This window comes from Muscardinus avellanarius (assembly GCF_963383645.1).
Source record: "Muscardinus avellanarius genome assembly, chromosome: 8".
NCBI lineage: Eukaryota > Metazoa > Chordata > Mammalia > Rodentia > Gliridae > Muscardinus > Muscardinus avellanarius.
In genome coordinates, this window is record NC_137794.1 from 110,934,016 (window position 1) to 110,960,257 (window position 26,242).

The 26,242-nt window shown below is 54.0% G+C and overlaps 1 protein-coding gene across 1 annotated transcript in view; it reads left to right on the plus strand.

Annotated features, from left to right (window-relative positions):
• IGF2R (insulin like growth factor 2 receptor) overlaps nt 1–26,242 on the plus strand; it is a gene marked incomplete at both ends in the record, with an annotated part of 92,728 nt that overhangs the window by 58,985 nt on the left and 7,501 nt on the right. Inside the window, 22 exons of the mRNA XM_080700474.1 lie at nt 4,364–4,528; nt 5,366–5,509; nt 5,590–5,765; nt 6,133–6,220; nt 6,622–6,837; nt 7,801–7,931; nt 8,188–8,285; nt 10,107–10,243; nt 10,861–11,051; nt 12,314–12,440; nt 13,245–13,364; nt 13,643–13,899; nt 14,129–14,347; nt 15,594–15,743; nt 17,914–18,075; nt 18,950–19,157; nt 19,392–19,538; nt 20,335–20,569; nt 21,208–21,344; nt 22,269–22,383; nt 23,458–23,604; nt 24,202–24,389. Of these exons, the coding sequence (XP_080556600.1) occupies nt 4,364–4,528; nt 5,366–5,509; nt 5,590–5,765; nt 6,133–6,220; nt 6,622–6,837; nt 7,801–7,931; nt 8,188–8,285; nt 10,107–10,243; nt 10,861–11,051; nt 12,314–12,440; nt 13,245–13,364; nt 13,643–13,899; nt 14,129–14,347; nt 15,594–15,743; nt 17,914–18,075; nt 18,950–19,157; nt 19,392–19,538; nt 20,335–20,569; nt 21,208–21,344; nt 22,269–22,383; nt 23,458–23,604; nt 24,202–24,389 (3,558 nt within the window). The remainder of the gene's footprint in view (nt 1–4,363; nt 4,529–5,365; nt 5,510–5,589; nt 5,766–6,132; nt 6,221–6,621; nt 6,838–7,800; nt 7,932–8,187; nt 8,286–10,106; nt 10,244–10,860; nt 11,052–12,313; nt 12,441–13,244; nt 13,365–13,642; nt 13,900–14,128; nt 14,348–15,593; nt 15,744–17,913; nt 18,076–18,949; nt 19,158–19,391; nt 19,539–20,334; nt 20,570–21,207; nt 21,345–22,268; nt 22,384–23,457; nt 23,605–24,201; nt 24,390–26,242) is intronic.

Genomic DNA, 26,242 nt, shown 5'->3' on the forward strand with positions numbered 1-26,242 from the left:
CCATTCTACCTGTATGTGTCTTAAGTAATAAGCATAATTTTGCTGTGCAAAGTGGCTCACATTTCAACTCTTTTCTGTAACTGCCACGCAGCGGCAGCAGTTGCCGATTTTTTGCACCCTGAAGTGCAAGTAAGTCTCTGTCCTGCGTGATGTGCGGGCATATAGCGCCGCTACCTCACGATGAATGATTCCTGTGTGCCAGTCGAGTGTTAAATACTGCGTGCACGCTGGTCGGTTCTGACACCAGTTTTGAGTGAGTCTTGCCCTCCTGTGCTCCTTCCCTCCTCTGCTCATTCCCTCCTCTTATCCATGCACTAGTGATCACGACCCAGGCTGGGCAGAGCTCCTTGGTGAGCAGCTTGGTGCAGGTTCCCTGAATTTGGATTTTGCAGTGGATGAGGAAATGGTTCCTGGAGGTGCACCAGCTTGCCCAGGGCCACGCAGCTGGTGGGCGCTGGCGCTGGAGCTGGACATTGAATCCACATACCCTTCGTCAAAACTCTGCTGTTTCCATCGCGCAAACTTGAGTGGAGTTGGGCATGTGGCGTGGTTGCTAGCGATGCTGCTGCCACCTTGGTGAGCATCAGCTGTCTAGTGCCTTGAAGGGAGTGGAAGGTTCCGCTGTCCTGCATTCATCGCACGGCAGTCTGCAGTCTGATGAATGTGGCGCCTCGCCTTAAGCTTACAGGAGATGAAAACTCACCATCTCCCAAGATCAGCCCTGGATGAATAGGGTGCTCATTCTGTGGGAGGAGGGTAGGTAAGCAGGAGGTCCCCAGCGGCCCCACTAACACCACAAGCACCCGAGGCGTGTACTGCTGGGAACCTGTGGCCCTCATAGGGAGCGAGCCCAGTTGAGGGAGCTGCTGGGTTTTTACACTACTGCATTGCCCCGGAGAAGGAGCTCAGACCACATTGTGCTGTGCACAGAGCCAGCTTGAGATCTCACTCACCAGGCACCCTGTGAAGGCGATTCCCAGTAGCTCTGCTGATAAGGCCTGCTACCAGCTAGGAGGCCCTAGCCACCCCCCACATCTCCAGGGAGCACAGGGTGCTCCATTCTCAGAAGCTTGGACTGCAGACGCCCCCAGGAAAGGCAGGTGCTCTACATCACCCTCCACTACAGAAAAGCAGCTGCACAGCCCTGCTCCACCCCTCCAAGAAGCAGTTGAGCAGCCTGTTCTCAGAAGCTGAGCTCAAACATGTTCAGCCCCACCACCTACCGCTGGCCCCAGGAAGCAGCTGGGTAGACTTCCCTGGGCGTGTTGGCCCTTGAAGGCTGTGTACAGGCATTTGTGCAGCCTTTCGATGATGACGAGTACTCTTCCTGGGCCCACGAGTGCAGCGTCACCTCCGTATGGCCCTCAGTCTACTGAGCATGTGCTTCTGTACCCACCGGTGACCGCTAGCGTGGTTCCACCTCACACTACCTGCAGAAGTGGACAGGAATGCCACGCTCAGATCCTCTGGCATGCCCACCCCACCTAAGGGAGCGACAGCCCAGTAGGTGGCACAGTCTCAGACATCACCGACATTGGTTACAACTGAAGAAACCGTGTGGACACAGCACTGACGTGCCCACCTGGAGCCCAAGCCAGCGCAGCGTATGCAGCCAGCACATAGGTCAGGCATCTTTCACTGTGAAAGCCATCATACAATCGGCAGAGGCAGTTGACTGGCCAGATGTGTAAGTAAGAATGTAGGAACACAAGCACGGAAAACACTGACGACTAAACCAAGGCGGCACTGAGCCTTACAGAAATAGTCACTTTTTAGCAACAGATCCCAGGGACGAAATCGACGAAGTGCATGACATTCCTAAGGAAACCTAGAGTTACAAGGGAATACAGATAGACAATTCAATGAAATATAGTTGGAAAAATAATTCATGATGCAAACCAAAGGATTTAGCAGAAAGAGGTCATAAAGAGGAAAGTAATCAAATCTTAGAGCTAAAGAGATCAATCAAATTTGAAAACAGTTGAGAGCCCCAGTAGTGGGTTTGTTCAGGAGGAAGAATTTCTGAGCTTGAAAAGAGGTCTTTTGAAATAACTTAGATTTTTCTTTTAAAAAAGCAAACAGCTTTCAAAACTTCAGAACTTACCGGACATATTAAACGAGAAGACATTTGCACTATGTGTATTCCAGAAGAAGAAGGTATAGAAAAACTTTCTGTGCCTAAAACAGTTCAATAAAGTAATTTCTGGAGGCTTTCCAAATGTTGGTAAAGTCAGGATATCCAGGCTGATGAAGCTCCAAGGACCCCTAATAGATCAGACCAGAAGATATCTTCTCTGAGGCTTATCATAGTTACACTGTTAAAAGTGTAAGACAGAATCTAAAAACAGTGAGAGAAAAGCATCCTGTTACTTACAAGGGAATCTGACAGCAGACTTCTCTGCAGAAACCACTGGACTGGAGACCAGTGACACGATATTCCAGTGGCATGATATTTTCCAGTGGCATGATATATTCAAAGTCTTGAAGGAAAAATATGTCAACCAAGAATATTCAGCAAGAAGGAAGACTTTCCAAGACAGGACAAACTGTCACTGTGAGAGCAAAGGACAGGACAGGGTGCATCAGCAGACCAGATAAATGGGAGAAGCCCTCTCGGCACAGAAGGCTGGAGTGCACAGGGTGAGCACGAGGAGATAAGGAGCAGACAAGTAGAGCAACCGGACAAACAGTAACAGGATGGAAGAACAAGGACTGTTCCTCTGTTGTCGGTAGTAAACGTGAATATAAATGAATTAGATTCCCTAATTAAAAGAGAAAGATACACAGAGTGCATTAAAAAGCAGACTAGACCCAAGTATAGTCTAACTACAAGAGAGTAAAGACTATATACATAGACCAAACGTGAAGATACAGAAAGTAAAGACATACACAGAAACATACATAGATAGCAAAGATGTGTAAGACCATCGACTATAGAAGTACTAGAAGAGGAAATAGGGGAATCTCTTCAGGACATTGGTCTGCGCAAAGATATTTTGGATATGAAGTAACTAGGTATTTCAAAATAGCTAGTAGAGAGGACTTTGAATGTTCCTAACATAAAGAGGTATGTCTTAGGTGATAGGCTTGCTGGGTACCCTGATCTGATTATTATACAGCTTATGCATGCACTGAAATATAACACTGTATCCTATAAATAACATACAGTTACTATGTATCATTTAAAAATAAAAATGTAAACCAGGCATGGTGGTGCAAGCTTGAAATCCCAGGACTTGAGAGGCTAAGGCAGGAGGATTGCGGGTTCACAGCCAGCCTCAGCTATGTAGTGAGGCCCTTTGTACCTTAATGAGACCCTGTTTCAAAATAAGCAATAAAACAATAGGGCTGGGGGTGTAGCTAAGACGTAGAATGCCCTTAGGTTCCATCCCCAGTACTGCAAAGAAAAAAAAAGTATTCTAAAAAAGAATTAGAATTTTATTTTATTTTATTTTTTGGTGCTGGGGATTGAACCCAGGGGCTCTATTTCTAAGCTTCATCTCCAGCCTTATTTTTTATTTTGAAACAAAGTCTCACTATGCTGCTGAGGCTGCCCTCAAACCTGTGATCCTCCTGTCTCAGCCTCCCACATACTGGGATGATAGTTGTGTGCCACTGGGCCTGGTGGTCTGTAGCCTGCCCTGCGCTCTGCCCAACCCCCCTTGCTGCCGGAGCCTCCCCTGGTCTTCCTGCTTTCCCCTTCACAGAATTGTCGTGTCCAATGCAGCAGTTAACTTTTAACCAGTTAGAGCATACGAGTCTCTGCCCATCTCAGCCTTCGGTGGCCCTGCATTGACCCTGGAGTAGCAGCCCTCCCACGGTGGCTAAGGACGCGTGGCCAGGGGCACCGTCAGCCTCCCATGTGATCGCCCACTGCCCTTCCCACGACTTGTGTACTGCTCTGTGGCTAGTGGGGTTTGGAGGGACTGCTTGTGTTTCTTTCTCCAAGGTAGCAGGAGCTTAGTATGTGTTGCCCGTGAATGAGAGTTCCATGGTCTTCCAGTGTGTAGACTGATACTGGTTACTGATACAGTGATGGGGATTTGGATGCTCTCTGGTGGAGTACGAACGCTGTGACATTAGGCCCATGGTGTGAGCCCTTCAGGATGCAGGTTACTCTTGCATGAGTGTGGCTGCTGTGTGACCAGATCAAGCCTCGTGACACGAGCGAGGGTGCTATGACTGATCCCAGGGTGGCGGTGAGGCTCTGTGCAGCAGGGCCGCAGTGCTTGTGAACTGTATGCTGGGTGGATCCTGCTGCTTCTTTCTTTTTTTATTTTTAATTTTTGTGGTCCTGGGGATCGAACTTAGGGGCCCAGCTGAATCCTGCTGTTTCTTAAAACTTGGCTTCCTCCTTCCACAGGTACCTCTTTTATTATCCGCTTTATCTGCAATGATGACATTTACCCAGGAACGGCCAAGTTTCTGCATCAGGACATCGACTCCGCACGAGGCGTCCGCAGCACTTTCTTCGAATTTGAAACGGCCTTGGCCTGTGTGCCTTCTCCAGTGGACTGCCAAGTCACCGGTGAGGCTGGCGCCTGGGGGTTCCTAGGCTGCTCAGGAGTGAGTGTGTAAGGGCTGTGTGTCTGTAAATATCTGCGTCTGTGTAGATGCATGTTTATGACTTTTACACGTGTAAATGTGCACACATTTATATGTACACATTTGTCTTTGAGCACATGTGAATGTGTATGTTTGTCTGTGAATGTGCGTGTATGTGTATATGTATACGTCTGAATGTGCACGTGTATATGTGTATACCTATGTCTTTGTACACGCATAAATGCGCGTGTGTATACTATATGTCCTCAGACATGTGTAAATGTGTGTATATGTATGTGTGAATGTGTATACCTATGTCTTCGTACACGCGTGAATGTGTGCATGTGTATATGTATATGTGTGAATGTGTGTGTATATGTGTATGCCTATATGTCTTTGTACATGTGTGAATGTGTGCCTATGTATATATGTCTTTGTATAGTTAATTGTTTTAAACTATGCTTTGGGGTTTGATGATGCCAGACTACAGAGGAACGCTCAGGAAACCCGAGTTAACATGTCAGTGTTATTGAGGAAGATAAAGCCCTGAGCATTCCTGGAGCTGTGCCCTGCCGCCGAGCATTGTCCTGGCTGCTGCGGCCCTGGACCTCCCTGCTGTCTCCACAGCGCCGCGCCTCCGTCTGAGGTGGTTTGGGGGAGCGAGTGGTGCGTGTCTTGGGCCGAGCCCGCCTGCTGCAGCTTTCCTTGAGTTTCGCAGTCAGGAGCACCAGTTGCAGCTCAGCTGTCTTCTCGGGGTGGGATCAGGTAGACCCAGGCCTCACAAGAAAGCAGCTGTCTAGCGTATTTCCTCATGTTTCAGACCCAGCTGGAAATGAGTACGATCTGAGTGCCCTGAGCAGCATCCGAAAGCCGTGGACTGCGGTCGACACGCTGGCCGGTGGGAAGAAGAGGACTTTCTATCTGAGCGTCTGCAATCCTCTCCCCTACATCCCAGGCTGCCATGGTGAGCGCTGTCGCGTCTGTCCAGTTAACGCTGATGTGTTAGGGTACCATTTGACTCAGGTCAGCTTTCTGCTCCTCCAGGCAGTGCAGTGGGGTCGTGCTTAGTGTCAGAAGACAACAGCTGGAACCTGGGCGTGGTGCAGATCAGTCCTCAGGCCGCGGCGAACGGCTCCCTGAGTATCGTGTACGTCAATGGGGACAAGTGTGGAAACCAGCGCTACTCCACCAGGATAATATTTGAGTGTGCCCAGACGTCGGTGCGTGTGATTCGGATCTGCCATGGGGACCTCGCCTGGGGGTGGAGCAGACATTTGCCCTGGTTTTCATGGTTTTTTGGCTATTGTTGGGGTTTGACTGCAACGTGCTGTTACCACTAGGTCTTAGCAGTTTAACTCCTATTTTCCCATCATTGCCAGTGTGGAGTACCTATCAAAATTTAGATTAGCAACAAGTACCTCTAATGGTAATTTTGGAATATTATGTCCTCAGAATTGAAAACTTAGGATTTAATGGGTTAATACATACCATGTATTTGGCTCCTGGAAGTTAAAGTTAGGATATTAGGGCTGTCATTCAATTAAGTAAAATAAAAGTGGAAGCACAGCAGGCTGCTTTCTGTTGTAGGGGTCACCCACGTTCCAGCTGCTGGACGACTGTGAGTACGTGTTCGTCTGGAGAACAGTGGAGGCCTGTCCAGTGGTCAGGGTGGAAGGTGAGTGCCGCTCGACACAAGACCCTGGGATTGTGGCATGCGTGCCAGCAGGCAGATAATCTCTATCCTGGAGTCTTTTACTCCAGCACATTTGCCGATTTTCCCAGTGACCTTTTCTTATTTATCTGGATTGATGGATTTGGGGCTCTCGACACTTGAAAACACTATTGTGTGATTGGGTTTGTTTCAGTTTGATGAACTGGATCTTCAGCCTGTGACCTAGGCCTGTCTCGAAAGTTGTTTGCCAGGCAATTTATATTTTATATATAAGCAAAATGATGTGATGATAACTTTGAATGCTCATTTGAACAGCATTTACCTGATTTAAAATTGTGAGGCCTTTTGCGTGGACGTGGGAGGCATGTGCTCACTAGCTGTTGGCTCCGTGTGTGCTCTTGAAGGAGACAACTGCCAGGTGAAGGACCCCAGGCATGGCAACCTGTACGACCTGAGGCCTCTGGCCGCCAGTGACACCGTGGTGAGCGCCGGCGAGTACACCTACCACTTCCGGGTCTGCGGGAAGCTGTCCTCAGACGTCTGCTCCACCTCCGACAGATCCAAGGTGGTCGCCTCCTGTCAGGAGAAGCGGGGACCGCAGGGATTTCACAAAGTGGCAGGTACCGTCGACTCTCTGCTGTAGTAGCAAAAGAATAGAATTAAACTGTTAAGACACCAGGCTAAAGATTACATTTCTCTGAAGTTGGAAAATGAGAGCCGTATTGTGTCGAAGTGACATATTAGTAATGTTTCTGATTTCATGTGTTTTCTTAACCCGAGTATACACTAGAGGAGGTTGTTACAACAACTTTGGGACACACTGAGCTAAGCCATAGCAGATTTTTTTTTTTTTTTTTTTTTGGTGGTACTGGGGTTCCTGGAAGGCCTTCTACCTCCAGGCTACACTCCCAGACCTATTTTTACATTTTTATTTGGAAACAGGGTCTCCTAAGCCAGCGCGCGTGGCTGGCTTCGAACCTGTGCGATCCTCCTGTCTCCACCTCCCAAGCGCGGGGATTACAAGCATGTGCCACCATGCCCGGCCCATAGCAGATTTTTTTAAGGGGTCCTTGTAGTGTTGAGCCTAAGGGATGCATTTGGTGTGGGGTTGGTTCATCTGGAACACTGATGGCAGATCATTGGCCACTCCTGCCAGCACAGTATCTGGGCACTTTAAAGAACTTTCAGAGCTTTCAAAAATGAAGTTGAAGCCTGGTGCAGGGGCACAATCTATAATCTCAGCAACTCGAGACAGGAGGATGTCAAATTTGAGGCCAACCTGGGCCTCAACTTAGTGAGGCCCTGTCTCAAAAGGACTGAGCTGTAGCTCAGTGGTAGTGCACCCCAGGTTCAGTCCCCAAGTACCATAAAAGTGAAACAAAGCCTGCTGCTGGGGTGGTGGGGTGGCGCCATGCCTGTGGTGGCGTCTTGCTGTATCTGGGCAGGAGGCACCTGGCTCTGCTGTGCTGAAGTGTGTGTTCCGGGGACTGCAGTCCTCTGGAGGGGGTACGCTGTGCCGTCTCAGCGTGGGCGGGCAGCCTGGCACTCCTTGAACTGAGCCTTGCTCCACCTGCCCTGGACAGGCCTTCTCACTCAGAAGCTGACTTACGAGAACGGGCTGTTGAAGATGAACTACACGGGAGGCGACACCTGCCACCAGGTGTATCAGCGCTCCACCACCATCTTCTTCTACTGCGACCGGAGCACGCAGAAGGTGAGCCGTGCTGCGGCCTGCCTGGGGCCCTGCCCTCCCGACTGCCAGCGTCTTTAAGAACGAGTCTGCCCTCACGTCCTGTGAAATCCCCCCGGGGAGTGTGGCTTGAACTAAGTCACTTACAGAAAACACGGTGACATGCGGTTTGTGTGGGTCTTAATGAACATAGCCACCCCTCCATTTTCTTCCCTATAACAGCACGTGTAGAGGGCCAGGTGCTGCATCCCCATGTTCATGTGTCTCTCAACTCTTGCAGCCAGTGTTTCTGAAGGAGACCTCAGATTGCTCCTACTTGTTCGAGTGGCGAACACAGTACGCCTGCCCGCCCTTCAACGTGACTGAGTGTTCGTTCAAGTAAGTTGGCGTGTGTTGACCTCACGAGGGTCGGGCTGACCTTAGAGAAGCTTGCTGTAATAACTAATGGCTGGGGTGACATTCGATCAGTCAGTGGGAGCTGATCAGGACTTAGCTCCCCAGTAGAACAAGGAGCCAGGTAATGCAGTACGGCCCGCCGCACCTGGGAGGTGCTGTGTTTGTTTTGTGTCTGATGTGCCTGAGGCTCCGCCTGAGGCAGCTGGATCAAAGCAGAATGTTGACCTGGGTTCCATCTGGGTTCTCGGGGGCGGGGCAGGCCGGCTCCCTGCCCTCTGCTCCTTCCATAGGAGCTGCAGGCTGGGAACACAGTGAGGACAGCGTGGCCCTCCCCCATCCTCATGGCTGGAGAGGTTGGTGGCCGGAGGGCGAGGGCTGGGAAGAGGTGCCAGCCTGTGGCCTCTCCGCGGTCTCCCCGGTCCCTGTCTGTCTTCCCTCATCCCAGTGTTCTCTGTGGCCCCAGCGCACTTTTGAGACGAGCGACTTGCCAGATGAGGTGGAGTTTCTTTGGTGTGAATTTCTACCGTTGCCTTGGAACTCACCAGGCTGACGCCGGGGTTCTTCCCTGGAAGTGTGGGAGGTCGCATCCGTGGCTCTGCGGCTCCAAGGCCTGTGCAGGCGTGCTTGGTCGCCCTGGAGCCATGAAGAGTGCTGTGGCCACTGAGTGCTTTCCCGGGCTCACTGCAGCCGTTCTGCCACGGCGTCTGTACTTTACAGAGGCAGCAGGATTTAAGCTTTAGTTACATATGTAATGCATGATCAGTAATTTTGTGTAGTAACTAAACCATGACACTTGTAATGACACTTTCAGTTCCCATTTCATAAGTATTTTCACATGAAACAAATTCTTTTTTTTTTTTTTTTTGGTGGTACTGGGGCTCCTAGAAACCAGTCTATACTCCCAGACCTATTTTATACTTTAATTGGAAACAGGGTTTCACTAAGTTGCCGAGAGCCTCACTCAGTATCTGAGGCTGGCTTTGAACCTGTGCAATCCTCCTGTCTCAGCCTCCCAAGCGCTGGGATTACAAGCTTGCACCACCACGCCTATCGAGCTTTGGCAATTTAGATAGACCCTGTTTCAAAATGAAAATAAAAGGGGCTCAGGGTGTAGCTCAGAGGTAGAATGCCCTTGTGTTCAATGCCCAGTGCCACCACCAAGCATGTGCGCACACACACCCTACCATGTTCATGGTCTAGTAACTTCGGTATGTTTCCTAAGACTGGCAACATTTACCTGTTCAGCACGGTACGCAGCTTGGCACGCACTTCCTGGCGAATGGACACTCCCCCTCAGTGCTCTGGCTCTTGGGCACTCGCTTGCCTTGGTCTGGGCCTGGCACACTCATGTTAGTCTGGAACCTGGCACGTGTTGGTTCTCAGTAGCTGTCCACATCTGGGTGTATAATGATAAGCCTTCATCCTGGACAGGTCAGCAGAAGCTTATTTTTCTTTCTGTGACTGTCAGTGGCCTTGGGTTTGGACAGCAGGTGGCCTGTGGGCTGCTCCTGGGCGTGGCCCGGGCTCTGTTGGCCAGTGCCACTCGCTTCTCACTGCCCTCGTGAGGACAGCACCTCTGGACTTAGTTCTCTGGGTAATCCATGATGTAATTACGTGAGTCTTAGTGTCCCCGGGCCTCAGAGCTGCATTGCGATGGTGCTGATCTACCTGCGCGTGGAGAGAGGTCCTGCGTAAGTTCCATCCTGAGTCAGGTTGACTCTCAGGACTTTGGGGCAGATGGAAGCACTTAGCTAAGCACGTAACTGGATCCCTGCACCTGACGGCCTGCTCTCTTCCCTGCAGGGACGGGGCCGGCAACTCCTTCGACCTCTCATCCCTGTCGAAGTACAGTGACAACTGGGAAGCCGTGACCAGGACAGGGGCCACGGAGCACTACCTCCTCAACGTGTGCAAGTCCCTGGCCCCGCAGGGTGGCACTGGTGAGGCACTGCTGGTGGGGCGGGGTGGAGACCAGGTGGCTTGGGCACGCGGGAGCCCAAGCCTCCAGTGAGCCTCTTGGAGCCTAACAATGAGAGCACAGGCTTGTGTTTTGGAGCGCAGTGTAGCCACCCACAGCGTGGCTGGCTCAGCTTGGGCCTGCCGTTTTTAGCATTTTTAACAGGAAGAGTTTTTTCTCCCTGGTGAGGTTTGAGCCGGGGCTGATTCCCCTGTGTGGGGCAAGCTGTGGTCCCACTCTCGTGTGGGGCTGGTCCTTCAGCCGGCACAGATGGCACAGATGTTTTGGGTACTGGGCAGTGAGTTCTTGGTAACTTTGTGGATAAGGAGAACATAAAAATACATGCTATTGAAAGTGTCCCTTGGCTGAGGGATTGTGGCTTCATATGTAGGGTTCAGAAATTACGTATCGACTGCCTAGGCCCCCCACCCACTCCACGCCTGTCCCAATGTGACTGTTGTCATCTGAGTTACGTGAGACCAGTGGTGGCTACTAGGGTAGAGCCAAGGAAGGCCATGGCGCCGTGCCATTGTATCCGGCAAAGCTCGGCCCAGTGCGCGGAGTCCCAGGCCAACCTTCCCGTGTCTCTACACCCTGCAGAGCCCTGCCCTCCAGAGGCGGCCGCATGTCTGCTGGATGGCTCCAAGCCCGTGAACCTTGGCAGGGTGAGGGATGGTCCTCAGTGGATAGATGGTGTGACTGTCCTCAAGTACGTGGACGGTGACTTGTGTCCAGACAAGATTCGGAAAAAGTCAACCACCATCCGGTTCACCTGCAGCGAGAGCCAAGTGGTGAGTGGTTGGCTGCCGCCATTGCAGAGGCGCAGGCCCGTGGGTGGTGGCATCCTCCTGTCCCTGGGTTGTCAGTCTGGTCGAGAGGGCTGGGGAGCAGGGTTCCTGTCCAGCTCCCTGGGTCTCCAGTCCTGGGCTCGGGTCCTCCAGGGGCCATGGACAAGTCAGGACCTGACAGGCCCTATTTTCCTGGGGCAGCTGGGAGGAGTGGGCGGCCAGCCCGGTTACAGCTAGCCCACTGGCCAGCTGCAATCCTGCCTCATGACTTCAGCCAGTGCCCAGAGGTGGTGGCCTTCCCACGGAGCGCGAGCCATCCCCAGTGCTGGTGTGTGGCTCAGCAGGTGTTGCCTGCACCTGTCTGTGAGACAAGGGCCCCGTGCTGCAGCATGTGAGGGGCGGCTGCGAGTGTGGCAGCTTGGGCAGGCGGGCACAGCCCTCTCCCCAGGAGGTGGCTTGCCCAGCCCTCTCTGCAGTATCGGCGGCCATGGTGGGCTGGGGGAGCTGCAGGAGCTGAGCCTCCCTCCTGGCTGCAGCTGTGGTCTAGGGGTCTCCTGCATGGGCGCCCTGGGCCGTGCCTTCTCATCTCTGATGGAGCAGGGGCTCATGGTGTGCCTAGCTGGCTGCCTGACACGAGGCAGGGAAGAGCATGGTGCAGGTGCCACTGCGTGGCATGCACTGATCTGGGTGAGAAGGCTCTGTGCCAAGGCTGCGGTGGACCCCAAGTATCTAAGACAAGGGAGCCGGAGCCCGTGCCAGTGGGGTAATTTGTAGGTTTGTGACCAGCTTTCCTGGAGGGTCTTTGGGGGGGGGGGCAAGGAGATCGAGTCCAGGAACATTCTATCTGAGCTATACATCTCTCTATCCCTATTTTATTTTTTATTTTGGAGCAGGGTCCTCAGCTAAGTTGCTGAGGGCCTTGCTAAGTTGAAGAGGTTGGCCTCGAACCTGATTCTCCTGTCTCAGCCTCCCAATTATTGGGATTACAGGAGTGATCTACCACACCCAGCTGGTCTTTTTGTTTCGACTATAACAGACGTTAGTGCAGTTCTCTAGAGTTTTAGTGTTTACTGGCTGCCTGCACGCCGAGCTCAGGCGCCTCCGCTTACCTCCGCGGGTGTCTGCGCTCTGGTGTTTCACCGGCTGGCCTGGGTGAGGCTGTGGGGTGCTGGACAGTCATGCCGTGGTGACTGCTGGGAGCTGGCAGAGCAGCTCCCCTCCACGGGAACCAGCCGTGTGATGTGGGAACCATCTGCTTTGTCCAGAACTCCAGGCCTCTGTTCATCAGTGCTGTGGAGGACTGTGAGTACACCTTCTCCTGGCCCACGGCTGCGGCATGCCCTGTCAGGAGCAATGTGCACGACGAATGCCAGGTCACCAACCCCAGCACAGGTGAGGAGCGGTGTGTGCCCAGTGCCAGTGCAGGGAAGGGGGGGCCTATCACCAGCCAACACATGGGAGGGGGGACCATTGACACCCAGCACAGGGGAGGGGTGTCATCACAACCCAGCACAGGGGAGGGGGGACCATCAACAACACCCAGATGATGGAGGTGGGGGACTGTCACTACACAGGTGAGGGGATGGTTACCAGCCAGTGCAGGTGAGGGGGGACTATCACCACCCAGCACAGGTGAGGGGCAGTGGGACCTTTACCACCAAGCACAGGTGGGGGCCCAAGGAGAACTGTGGGCAGCCAGGTGCCCAGAGCAGGAGCGTTCTGTGGTGTGTGGGACACGTTTGTCCTCTTCTGGTTGGCCCGTTGTGCCCACGCCTCACTCTCCATCGGTGGAGAGGCTGCCTCTCTGAAAACCATGTTTCCATGGGAGAACGATGTACTTTACTGATGGCCACCGCACCAGCTCTCCAGAGCTGGCTTCCCTTCAGCGCCGACCTGGCAGGTGGCCAGTAGGCTTCCACCCGCCTGTGCTGAGCCCAGAAGAGCAATGCCCTGGGCGCTCCCGGCCCACAGGAACGCTGGTGATTTGTAGGAGGGAGCCGATGGTGGCCCCTGGTCTTTGGGGAGAGATGGGCTGTCTCATAAATCTGGGGACTGATGGTCACATGATGTGGACTAGCTTGTTGGAGTGTTCGGTGAGGAGGCAGAAGTCCCGAGGTGGATGTGATTGGTGGGAGCTCACAGGTGCGGGCATCGTGTCTGGCGCTCTGGAGTTACTGTGCTCTGTCGGCCCCGCAGGACACCTGTTCGACCTGAGCTCCTTAAGGGGCAGAGCTGGCTTCACGGCTGCTTACAGCGAGAAGGGGCTGGTCTACATGAGCGTCTGTGGAGACAATGAGAACTGCGCTCCTGGCGTGGGTAAGTGCTGCGCTCGCCCACGGCTAGCTTGCCCCCGAGGTGGCCCTCAGCCTGGCTGCTGCGCGTCAGTGGCAGAGACGAGTAGAGCCCGGATCCATGCCATCGTCTGCGGCAGCCACAGGGAATGCATTGCCACGTGGTGAAGTATTAGTATGAAAGGCTGCCTAAAGCACATAGCAGGCTCACAGGGATGTTTAAGCACTGGGTTTACAGAAAGTTCTCACCAGAAAATTGGGCACTGCGTGCTAACTGGCTTTTCTCCTCTCCACGTGGTGCAGGGGCCTGCTTTGGACAGACCAGGATCAGCGTGGGCAAGGCCAGCAAGAGGCTGAGCTACGTGGATCAGGTCTTGCAGCTGGTGTACGAGGAAGGGTCCCCATGTCCCTCTAAATCTGGCCTGAGCTACAAGAGCGTCATCAGCTTCGTGTGCAGGCCGGAGGCCGGGCCTACCAACAGGCCCATGCTCATCTCCCTGGACAAGCAGACGTGCACGCTCTTCTTCTCCTGGCACACGCCCCTGGCCTGCGAGCAGCCGGTGAGTCGGACGCGGAGGCATGCCCACCCGTGCCAGCCACCCGGTGCCCAGTGGCCCCGTCCACCCTGACCCTGCTGCAGCAGTGATTGAAGGTTTCGCGTGCGCTGTGACGGCGCACTTTGAGCCTTTACCCTTTGTGTTCCTGTTGTCCAGCCTTTAAGTTCCTGTGAGTGTTCATCTAATTAGACAAGACCTTGTAGACTCAGATGGGCTCTGCCTTGTTTAACAGACCGAGTGTTCCGTGAGGAACGGAAGCTCAGTCATCGACCTGTCGCCCCTCATCCACCGCACTGGTGGTTACGAAGCGTACGACGAGAGTGAGGATGGCAGCTCCGACACCAACCCTGACTTCTACATCAACATCTGCCGACCCCTGAACCCCATGCACGGCGTGGCCTGCCCCGCGGGGGCCGCTGTGTGCAAAGTCCCCGTCTCCGGCTCCCCTATTGTGAGTATGGGCGTCCAAGGTGGACACTCCGCAGGACTCGCAGTGACCTTCAGGCGGTGCATCTTGCTTTCAGTGCGGGAGGTGTGAAGCAGAAAAGTAGAGCAGTGAGCTGGTGTTGTGTATGTTCAGCGTCCACAACGGCAGGTTAACTGAGAGCTTGTACATTGAGCTGCCAGTTAATAAAAGCCAGAAAGACCTTGAGCCATGCAAGAACATGTGGGCATGTGTGTAGAGATACACTTGGTTATTGCATTAGCATCCTTAGGGTCTTAGAGTGGCAAGAAAGAACACTGTTACAGTTTGGTTGTTTGGTTTGAAATACTTGTGCTATACAATTAAAATGCTCAAAGTACAAGCACTTTCTTTGGTGTAGTGGGTTATAATTAAGGGCAAGAGCAGATTTGTTGACAGCTAAAGATTGTGCCTTGAAAGTTTTGGTTTTTTAATAGTATTTTAAGTACTGATTTGCATCGTTACAGATGTCTCTATGAGTTATATTCATATTTAGTCAAAACCTTGGTATATTGTTTTAGTATTTGAAATGCTTCTCAACAGTTATCTACTTGCTTCTGTGTGCTCAAACAGGCGAGTCCTGTTGTAGGTCGCCTAGATGTCCTTTTAAAAGATGGAGGTTTGCTGGGTGTGGTGGCACAGGCCTGTAATTCCACTGCTTGGGAGGCTGAGACAGGAGAATCAGAGACTCAAGGCCAGCCTCAGCAACTTAGCAAGACCTGTTTCAGAATAACTAAAAAGGACTGGGGGCATAGACTGGAGGTAGAAATGCCCCAGGCCCAATCCCTAATGTAACCAAAAAAACCCCCCAAAAGTTCATGAGTAAGACCTGTTTTCCTCCTCTGCGAACACACCCGCAGGCGCTGCTGAGCTGAGGAGCTCGGCAGGGCTGCAGAGGGTCCTGGGTCAGCACCAGGGGCCTGGGGGGTGTTGTGCAGGCTCTTGCCTCCTGCCATCGGGTCAGCAGGACCATGTAGAAATTCCTGTTACCTAGACTCTGAAAATTGAATATGAATAGAACTACTCTTAGAACTCGGACTAACAGCTGTGCCGCACCGCTGTCCTCAGGAGCATCTCTGCGTCCAGGGTACCCATGCCAGTTGGCATTGACTCAGTTTCCTTAGATGCTTTTGCATCTAATTTTGCAGTTATTAGCTCTGTGTTAGCTCTCATTTCCGCTAACCTCGGGAGCTACTCATTTTCTGAAATGTTGTTTACTTCCTCCTGTCTTTAGGATATTGGCCGCGTCACAGGCCCTCCCATATTCAATCCAGTGGCCAATGAAATCTACCTGAACTTTGAAAGCAGCACTCCGTGCTCAGCGGATAGGCATTTCAACTACACCTCGCTCATTGCATTTCACTGCAAGAGAGGCGTCAGCATGGTGAGTTGGGCTGCCGGTTAGAGTCTAGATTGCAGACGCTCGAGTGTGAGTTGGGGAGCGGGGCTTGGGAGCCGGTGGGTGCGCTTGTGCTTAAAGGAGACCTTTCTCCCAAGTGCCTGCCTCGCCTGTGGCGCCTCAGTAGAGACCTGCGGCAGTGCAGAGGCAGGTTCGGTCAGCGTCGGCTACACGTGAGAGGGTCACACCTCTCTCTCTCGGTCCGTTACACTATTCGCTTTCTTACTGGGAAGTCGGACTTGGGCAGCTACCACCATTTGGGATGTCTTAATTCAGAAGTCAGCAAAGAACAGAAAACACCTGCAGCCAACATAGGTACAGCGAATAGTACGTTTCACTCATAAGGAGGTTAGCAACTTGAGGTTAGCAACTTCTGTTTTCTCTGTCCTTGAAAAACAAGACCAGTTTCCATTAACAATAACTGTTCTGTGATGAACAATATTTGCCCTCGTGTTCTTGCCCCACTCGGCGAGTGAACGGAGGTAAGGGGGAGGTTCCGGCCCTGTCGCAGGCTGGGGAGCGTCTTAGAGGATGCCGCCCATGGGGACAGCTCTCTCTGGCAACGAAGCCCATGGCCCAGGCTGTGCTTCCGAGATCCACGGAACTCTGGAGACGTGTCGCTCCGCTGACAGCAGTGGAGCCAGGTGCTTAGTCTTTTCTTGTCCCACCTAATGTGAATATTCCTAAGTCTTCCTGTAAGAATATTAATGTGCTCAATTATAGGGCCTGTGTACACGTGGGTGTGAGTGTGGGGGTGTAATAAATATAATATCCTGACTTACAGATCAGAATAATACATCTTAGAGCCCTAAAGACAGTGGGCTCTGAGGCCCATCTGCCCTCCAGGGTCAGGTGATGGATGATGTGATATGGTCCCGTTTGCTGTCTAATCATTGCTGTAAAGACTACTATGATTTCTTGGCCTGGAGCAGGTCGCCATAACTGCAGGGTATGCGCGTGCCAAGAGTGCCAGGCAGTGACCCAGCAGCCCCGGCAGGGAAAGGACAGTAATTGAGAGGGCAGAGGACAGCCAGGGAGCGCGAGGCTGCGCTTGAGCAGCTCCGACCCTTCTCGTGAGCATGGGCCCGCGCCTCCCCATGCCTGGCATGAGGCAGTGGCGAGCCCGGCCTCGTCCTCTGCAGCACTCCCTTTGATGGGACCCTGCATTTGTCACAGCCTTGGCATGGGGAGATGCCTCCCGCGCACAAGCACGCACGCGGAACTGTCCTTGGCTCTGAAACTGCGGGCAGCTGGACGGATGGGATAGCCAATGTGATTTAGGCGGTGCTCGGAGCAGCCATGCCTTAGAGGGCCAAGGCTTCCTTGGTGGTAGAAACGGCGTCTGCTGCGCCTGTTTGGAAGGATTTTGAATAGATTTCCCTGCTCTGCAGTTTTTGTCTTCAGTGGAAATGTTTTTCCACTTTGATCAGAAAAAAGGATTTTAAGTAGCAATTATAAGTGGAATTCTTTTTTTTTTGGTGGTACTGGGGTTCCTGGAAGCCCTTCTTCCTCCGGGCTACACTCCCAGACCTATTTTATATTTTTGAAACAGGGTCTCTTACGCCAGCGCGGCTGGCTTTGAACCTGCGCGATCCTCCTGTCTCCGCCTCCCAAGCGCGGGGATTACAAGCGTGCGCCACCACGCCCGGCTATAAGTGGAATTCTTGACCAGCAGCCGAGTGAGGAGGGAGTAAACGTAGTGAGAGATTCAGGAGTGCTTGTGCTGTGAGGTACCGGCACCTTGCCTCTGGCCCGCATTATCAGTGTCCCCAGGGCCCAGACGCTTGCCCCCATCCTCGCTGTGGCGGGCGTCACTCTCACAGACCGCTCTCGCAGTGTTTAAAGACCCCTTTCTGCTGACTCGCAGCACAGCACGCGTAGGCATGCTCAGCTTCGTGTTGAAGTGGAGGACGCTGACCTGCCTGAGCCGGGGCAGGGATGCACGGGTGTTAGCGCTCGTGCCTGTGCCACTGGGCGGCATTGGTTCCTGCTGAGTTTTTTTCCAACCCAGTTCACAGAGCGACCACTGTGGGCTCCAGGGTCGTGGTCGGTTCACAGCCTGCTGTCCTGGGTACAGCATAACAGGGCACGGACCTCCTGCCAGGTGGAAGCAGCACGGCTGCTGTGTTCATGCCCTGTGCTCTCTCGGCCACAGGGAACTCCTAAGCTGATAAGGACCAGCGACTGCGACTTTGTGTTTGAGTGGGAGACCCCAATTGTCTGTCCTGACGAGGTGAGGACGGACGGCTGTGCCCTGACGGACGAGCAGCTGCTGTACAGCTTCAACCTGTCCAGCCTCTCCAAGAGCACCTTCAAGGTAGCGCGCCACCCCTCGCCCTGCTGCCAGAGGGCCTGCCAGCGCTGTGACGTCACGGGCGCGTCACACCACCGTGCTCAGGGAGGGTGGCTTTTGGGCGGGGCGCCCAGGATCAGTGCGACAGGGAGGTTTCGGGATCGTGTAGCTAACTAAGCACTGCCAGTGTCTGCATTGAGCTGTAGGCTTTCTGTACGTGGGGCTTTGTGAGGCTGAGATGACCCCAGGCATGGACTCAGCCACAGATGGAGAACGGGCAGGGAGGCTGGGGGACCATGGGAACCGAGGGCGGGGCCTGGTCTAGTGTGGCCAGCAGAAATCTGGAGGGGACTCTTCATATCCAGCCTGGCTTTAAGTAAAGAGGCAGCCCTCTGCCAGCCCCATGTGCTGTGAGAGCACTTGGCGTGGATGCAGTGCTGCATCGGGGCCCCTGGGCGTGTGTCTGGACCATTGACTGCCTCAGTGGTCGCTGGTCACTAAGCACCTGGGCCTCTGGGCCGGACAATCTAGACATTACTAGTTAGTCCAGTGCATGGGCCAGGCCACAGGCCTCCCTCAGGTGTAGCTAAGATGTGAACCTAGAGAGGAAAAGCGTGTGAGGAGAGCGGCTGCCTGTGACCAGGTGAGTAAACATGGCCTGAGAGGGCGCGCCTGAGGTCCCAGCACAGGCGTCTCCACAGTCCAGGCAGCACAGTGGGAGAGAGCAGGAGGAGGAAGAGAGCTGGCTTGGGTGCCGCCTGCTAGAGCCGGCAGGGCATCTGGGTGCTCTGGAGTGGCCAGGCCTGGGGAGAAGGCGCGTCAGTGTGTCCCCACGCACCTGGATGTGGCCTGGAAGCCGCCTCCAGCCTGAACAGCAGTAGCGGTGTGCTCTCTGCAGGTGACCCGGGGCCCGCGCACATACAGCGTAGGGGTGTGCACCGCCGCAGCAGGTCCCGACCAGGAGGGCTGCAAGGACGGCGGCGTCTGCCTGCTCTCCGGGAGCAAGGGCGCCTCCTTCGGGCGGCTAGCGTCCATGCAGCTGGACTACCGGCACCAGGACGAAGCGGTCATTCTGAGTTATGTGAATGGCGATATCTGCCCTCCAGGTAAATCTGCGCAGCAAGGTGACTTTTAAATTCCTAGTAGACTTAGCAACGGGAGAAACTGAGAAGTGAGTTTTCAGTGCGGTGAGCGCTGAAACCTCGGCTGTGAGCACTGCCCCGTCCTGGGCGAGAGAGCGCTCGTGCTTGTTAGGCGGTGGCAGGTGTCACCTGGTCCTCGCGGGCGCGGGCCCTCCGATGACGTCACTGACTCTGGGTCGTTGGTGTGCTTCACTCCAGAAACTGACGAAGGCGAGCCGTGCGTCTTCCCCTTCACGTTCAACGGGAGGAGCTATGACGAGTGTGTCCTGGAGGGGAGGGCAAAGCTCTGGTGCAGCACGACTGCAGACTATGACCGCGACCACGAGTGGGGCTTCTGCAGGCACAGTGAGTGGGAGCCGTGCGGCTGGTGCGGGCCTCTGGAGGCCCTCTTACTGAAGGCAGAGGTTCTGTTGTATAAGTTCTTTTCTCACTAGGGCTATTTTCTGCGGATGAATGTTTGAGTTGCTCCATGGGCTCGGTGGGCAGTCGCAGCCATAGACGGCAGTAGAGCGGAGTTGAGCTGTGGGTGCTGGGTGGCCAGCTAGGTTCCTCACTACCAGAGGGACTTGTGCCACACGCCCAGGTTCAGCCCTGGCAGCTCAGATTCATACCTGAGCAGGATGGCTGCCTGTCACAGGTCTCCCACTGTGGGGCTGGTGGGCAGGGGACTTGGGGTGTGGGGGTTTCATGGCGAGCCACTCCTGTGGTACTTATGGACCGCTGTCAGGAGGCTCCTGCTAATGCGAAGGGAGTTCCCAAGAAGAGCGAGGCAAGATGAATGCATAGAAAATTGCATAATTCTCATGAGTGATCGGGGCAGGCAGGGACATACTGAGGAGCTCAGATGTGGATCTTACGAGGGACTGCCATACCCCGAGGCTTATTTTGACAGAACCTTACTCCTTATCCATGGGGTTACCCTGAAGCTTTTCAGTAATAGCAAGTATTTTATTGCTTTGATTTTTTTTTTTTTTTTTTAATCACAAGTACCTAGTCAGATGTTGACTACCTCTGTACAAGAAATCACACGAGTGCTGTGGGGTCGGAGGGGATGGTGTTTGGAGTTAAGGTCTTCGTGAGTGAGACAAGCCAGTCAGGGCCAGGCAGCGCAGCTCTCACTGTCCCTCTCCGCTGTTCCCAGGCAATAGCCACCGGACCTCTGCTGTCATATTCAAGTGCGATGAGGACGAGGACATTGGGAGGCCGCAGGTCTTCAGCGAAGCTCGTGGCTGTGAGGTGACGTTCGAGTGGAGAACTAAGGTTGTCTGCCCGCCAAAGAAGATGGAGTGTAAATTCATCCAGAAGCACAAGACCTACGACCTGAGGTTGCTCTCCTCGCTCACGGGGTCCTGGTTCTTCGTGCACGAGGGGACCTCGTGAGTACCCTGCACCGTGGGCCGCTGGGCAGTGCCTCTGAGGGCCCTGGGTAGTTAGTAGTGGGGCCCGTGGTGCTTCACCCCAGGTTGCAGGTGTGGGCGCCACCTGCCTGGGGTGCCAGTGGTGGCTCTCGTGTCTGCTCCTGGAGCGGCCTGGAGCGTCGCCCACAGACACCGTGATCACTCCGCGGGGAGCAGGTGCAGTGGTGGACGGCTGGATTGGGCCCGGCTACATTGTGATGGTCCCGCTGCTCAAGCCTGTGGGTGGGCGTTATGTCCTCATCTGTGGTGACAGACAGCTCTGTAGCCACCGTGTGCAGAGTGGGGGGTGCCCTCAGCAGCGCCCCTCTCAGGGCTTTGCTGCGCGGCGAGGATGGGGTGCCTTAGGGATTCCAGTTGCTGCCCGTCTCACCCACGGCCTTCTTTCTCCTGAGCATGACGTGTCAGGCGGCTGCGGGTATAGCACTCACTGTGGGCCTGCTGGCCACCTGCCTTGGTGTGTGTCTGCTCTGCCCTTTTGTGCTGGGGGGCTGTGTCAGGGCTCCTTCTGCAATGACATGGAGTGCCTGGTCAGCTGGGGGATCAAGGCAGAGGTTAAGCCTGCATCCCTACCCATCCATCTCTCTGTCTTGCTGCAGGTACTTCATAAATCTGTGTCAGAGAATATACAAAGGGCCCCAGGAGTGCTCCGCAAGAGCCAGTGTATGCAAGAAGAGTGCCTCTGGCCAAGTCCAGGTCCTGGGACTCGTCCACACACAGAGGCTGGATGTCCTGGGTAAGGCCTCGGGTCTGTGTTGTGCCTGATTCCAGGTGCTGTGTGTAGGCTGGCAGGGCATGGGAAGGCTCAGGTGGGGAGAGTGCCCTGGCCTCTGGGCAGATAATCCAGATAATCTCTGGAAGCACCAGGGATTATCTCCATCTTTGGCATCATGGCAATTCCAGGGCGTGGAAGTCAGTGCCACCTTGTATTGCCTGAGGCCCCCAAGGTGACAGGTCCTGGTCCCTGTGTTCAGAGCTCTGCTAATGTTTATGTTCCAGGAGCTGGACATCCATACACATGCTTGTTTAGGAGAGCTAGGTGGTTGCATAAGAAATTGGTAAAGATAATTCAGGGACACATTTTTTAATACCTTGGAAAGTAATGATGACCACCTAGTTTCAATAGAAAGTTTATCTTGCAGGTTTGTTTTGGGGGAGATGGCTGGGTCCTAGGGGTTGAACCTAAGGGGTTTTTCCTCTCAGCCTGGTTGGTTATTGAGAGGTTCAGTAGAGGGCCTATCAGGAAAGCACAGAGGATGATACCGAAATAGTACGACGTCAGAGCCATAATAAAAGCAGCTGCCATTCATCAGGGTCCCGTGCTGTGGATGTGTGCGCGGGCTTGCTCTGTGCCCTGGAACTCCTGGACCCCGGGGCGCTGGGTAGAGTTCTGTGGAGGCTCAGCAGCCGTGTTTCCAAGTCTTGACACTCACAAGCCAAGGGCCTGGTGTGAACCCAGGCCTTGCTGTTGACATAGCAATGGAGGTGAGGCCAGGGGACCACGGTACTGAGAACCAGTTAATAAACCCCTACGGAGCTAAGCACTTGCTTTTTTTCTGCCTTTAGTGTAGGTTTTGACTGCTGATACTAAAAATGTGACGTGAATTTAAAAATGATATTGACTAAAAATAATGTCAGTTCAACCATTGTTGTGTTTCAGATGACAAAGTTGTTGTCACGTACTCAAAAGGCTACCCCTGTGGGGAGAACAAGACGGCCTCCTCTGTGATAGAGCTGACCTGTGCGAAGACTGTGGGCAGGCCCGCGTTCAAGAGGTGAGGGCCGGAGGTGCGAGCGCTCCCGGTGGGGCCACACTTGCAGGCCGGGTCACTGCTGAGACTTGGGGGCTCGGGTCGGAGCTGCAGAGTGTCTAGTGCATGTGCCGGGCTGCTCTCTGCAGTGAGGATCCCCTGGAGCCGTGCCAAGACATGCTGCTACTAGGCGAATGCCACTTCTCTGGCCTCGTTCGCCTCAGAAAATAGGCCTCCGACCTGGTGGTCACTCTGCGCCATCTGAGCAGTGTGTAACCGGCCTGCCTTTCAGTGTCATGGTAGATTGTATCACCAAAGCCAGCTGGCCCAGCACCCTGTCTGGGAGCCCCTGGCATGGTCCTGGATTACTTCAGAATTCTCAGTTGCAGCATCAGGCTCTGCTTGGGGGAGTTTGGCCAGTAGGGGGAGCTCGCGAGCTACTGTTTAGGAACAAACCTATTTGTTCTGGAATCCCAGCTTAGAAAAGGGCAGTCCCTTGAGCCAGGCGTGGTGGCGCACGCTTGAATCTCAGCGCTTGGGAGGCTGAGACAGGAGGACTACATAGGTTGGAAGCCAGCCTCAGCTACTTAGGCTCTCAGCAACTTAGTGAAACCCTATTTCCAAATAAAGTATAAAATAGGTCTGGGAGCCCCGACGTAGTAAAGCCCCTGGGTTCCACCCGAGTACCACCCCCCCCCAAAAAAAAAAGGGCAGTCCCAGAAATTGCCAAAAGACTTTCTAATGTATGAGTGACCGTGTTGTAAATCAGAAAATCAGAGATCTAGAAGCACATTTTTCTAGCTTTAAGCATGGCATGGTTTCTGTATTTGAAGACACTTGTATCGGGTGCCTTTTCACGTTACTGATGTGCTGTCGTCATCTATTATGGTTCTGAAAAAAAGTGAATAAAGCTATTGTAACCCAGAGCTGCCATCAGTGCTATGCAGCATGGGGGCGGCCAGCTGGCCCTGGGGGCCCTGGGTAGTCAGGGAGGCCCGCACCCAGAGGGCCAGGTGTTTCCCGGGGGCCAGCACCCTCCCTTCCAGGGGCTCTGCAAGCGTCTGCCAGGCATGACTGGAGTCTGTCTTTTCCCTCCAGGTTTGACATCGACAGCTGCACCTACTACTTCCGCTGGGACTCGCGGGCCGCCTGCGCTGTGAGGCCTCAGGAGGTGCAGATGGTGAACGGGACCCTCACCAACCCTGCGAATGGCAAGAGCTTCAGCCTCGGGGATATTTATTTTAAGTAAGTGAAACATTTTTCTTTTGAGCATTGAAACATAACTCAAAATGTAAACCAGCAATTCAGGTCTTCCCCTGGCAGGAACGTGGTAAGATAAATAGGCCTGTGTGTCTTAGTTACAGTTGCCAGAGTAGTCATTTTATTTTGCTTAAACCTAAGAAAAGCATTACTCAACTGTTAAAGTTTAACACCAAAGATGGTGAATTCTCGTGAGTGTAAAAATAAGGTCCCCTTTCGTCTCAATTTCTGAGAAGCCCCAGGGTTAGAGCCAAAGCCCTCTGAAAGCACGGTCAACCAGGAATCTTCTGGAACCACCAACTTGTGGCTGAGAAGGCTCCTTTCTCAGCAGTGTCCCTGAGGCCATCTTGGGGTCCACTGGGCCTACAGGGGCAGAGAGAGGGGTGCATAGGCTGGACACAGTGGTCACAGCATTTGAGAAGGGAGCTGGTGGAGCATTCGGCCAATCACATTGATGTTGGTGGCCCTGGGATCAGGGAAGTGCTGCCCGGGCTCGGGAATTGGGAAGGCAGGAGCAGGGCCCTGTGCTCAGTGACCTTCCCGAGGTACGCGCGGGCCACTGTGCTCTCTTCTGCCTTGCAGGCTGTTCAGTGCCTCTGGGGACATGAGAACCAATGGGGACAACTACCTGTATGAAATCCAGCTCTCTTCCATCTCCGGCTCCGCTAACCCCGCGTGCTCCGGCGCCAGCATCTGCCAGGTCAAGCCCAACGATGAGCACTTCAGTAGGAAAGTGGGCACTTCCGACAGAACCAAGTACTACGTTCAAGGTACCTCCTTGCTTCCTGTCCGCGCCCATGCTGAACTCTGAAAGGAAGAGCCTTCATCAGCTCGCTCCTTTCAGCTAAGTCTCAGATCAGTTTTAAAACCAAGCCCTGGTTAGATGTGTCTTGTGTCTCGATCTCTCAAAACAGAGTGAGCGTCCGTGTAAGACCGGAGCATCCACTGTAGGAAATGGCTTCTCAGTGACCGCGCAGAGGGAAGGACCAGTGCGGGGCAAGGGGGGCCGGGCTGGCCTGCAGAGTTGCCTTGGTTTGGCTTTAGGCCTGGGACTTTCTATTTTGAAACTTCAAGGAATACTAGAGGGGGTAGAGATCCCACACTTTGAAAAGGATGAGAGGGGTAGGTTGCGGTGCCTGGGTGAGAGGTGGGCGTGGCGAAGGGTTTCTCCTTCCAGTCACGTGCTCCTGGAAGGCAGCACCTGCGCTTGGTGTTAAGCAGCTCACCATTCACAGCTGCCTTTTGTGACTTGGATTTGGAAGCATGTCAGTGTATGACATTTTTTTAGAAAGTATATTGAAAACCGTGGACTGCACCCCAGTCTTAGTGAGAAGGCGCATGTTTGGCTCTGGAGCCCAGTGTATTGCTACAGTAGCAGTGCCTGAGGTAGGGAGGAAGGCAGGGACCCAGGAGCTGGGCCAGCGCTGCGGGTGCCAGCTGCAGCCAGCCCCGGCGCCGCGGCAGGGCCCCGGGCACCGTGAGCTTCGTGATGGCTGCGCAGTGTGCCTGCCGCCCCGAAGGATCGGGAAAGTGCACGCTCCGCTTTGTGGTCTTGGGAGGCGGAGGAGTCGCTCAGCAGCCCATTCCCTCTCATCGCTCCAGGCTGTAGATGCATGCCTTGTGCTTCTTTTCTTTATTACACATCTGTGACGGCTCCAGTAGTTTGGAGTTGGACGTGCACATCACATGCTGTTGTGTGTGCCCCTCACTGCCCTGGCTTTCAGTGCCTGGGCCCATAGGAAGTGCTCAGTGAATATTGGTTGACTGACTGATGGATTGCTTTGAAAGCCTTCAGGGGACCCTGTGTGCAGAGAGGGAAAGGCTGGGCTTCTTTTCACACCACTTGGAGATCTGTTGACAGGCTGTACCTGGCCTTCTAGTGGGTCATACAGGCCGCTGGTGACTCCGTGGCCTTGAGGTCATTCATGACCCCCGGAGTCCTCTGGAGCTCGGCGCGCCGCCTGCTACTCCTTGGTGGCATGCCTGGCCTGGCCCACGCGCCTCCCGATCCCACCTCGAGCCTGCCTTTGCATACCGAGCTTTCCACCTCCTCGTGGGTCTGCAGGAGTGGCCAGGCTCCACGCACCGTGCTGGGGATGCGTGGAAACCTTCACCATGTACGCCTAATGGACCTTCCAGAGTCTCCGCTGCCAGGATGCTGGTGCGCACGTCTGCGTGTACCTCTATTCTTCATTAAGATACCCGTCTCAGGCCTTCCCACTTTCTTCATTCCTTAGTCTCCTGTTCCTTGGAGAATGCAGTTTGTCAGCCTCTGGTCCTGGTTCCCTTGAGGGAGCGAGAGCAGGACGCGCAGAGCCCTCCCTAGCTGCGCTGCACAGCTGCCGCGCTTCCCACCAGCCCCGCAGCACCCTCTGTTCAGTTCCTGCCTTGGCCCATCCCGGGGGGATGCGGGGCCCTTCCCAGCCCATTCTGCGCCGCCTCTGCCCGCGGCTCTTCCCTGTGGACAGGTGCATCTGCATTAGCGCTCGTCTCTGTGTCCCTGGGTGATCCCAGAGTCAGCTAACCACACAATGAGGAGGGTGCGTTCAAGGCTTCCCCAAGCTGCCCTCCCACTGGGTAACTGGACAGAACTCGCCAGAAACTGCTGTACCCATGTTTGGGG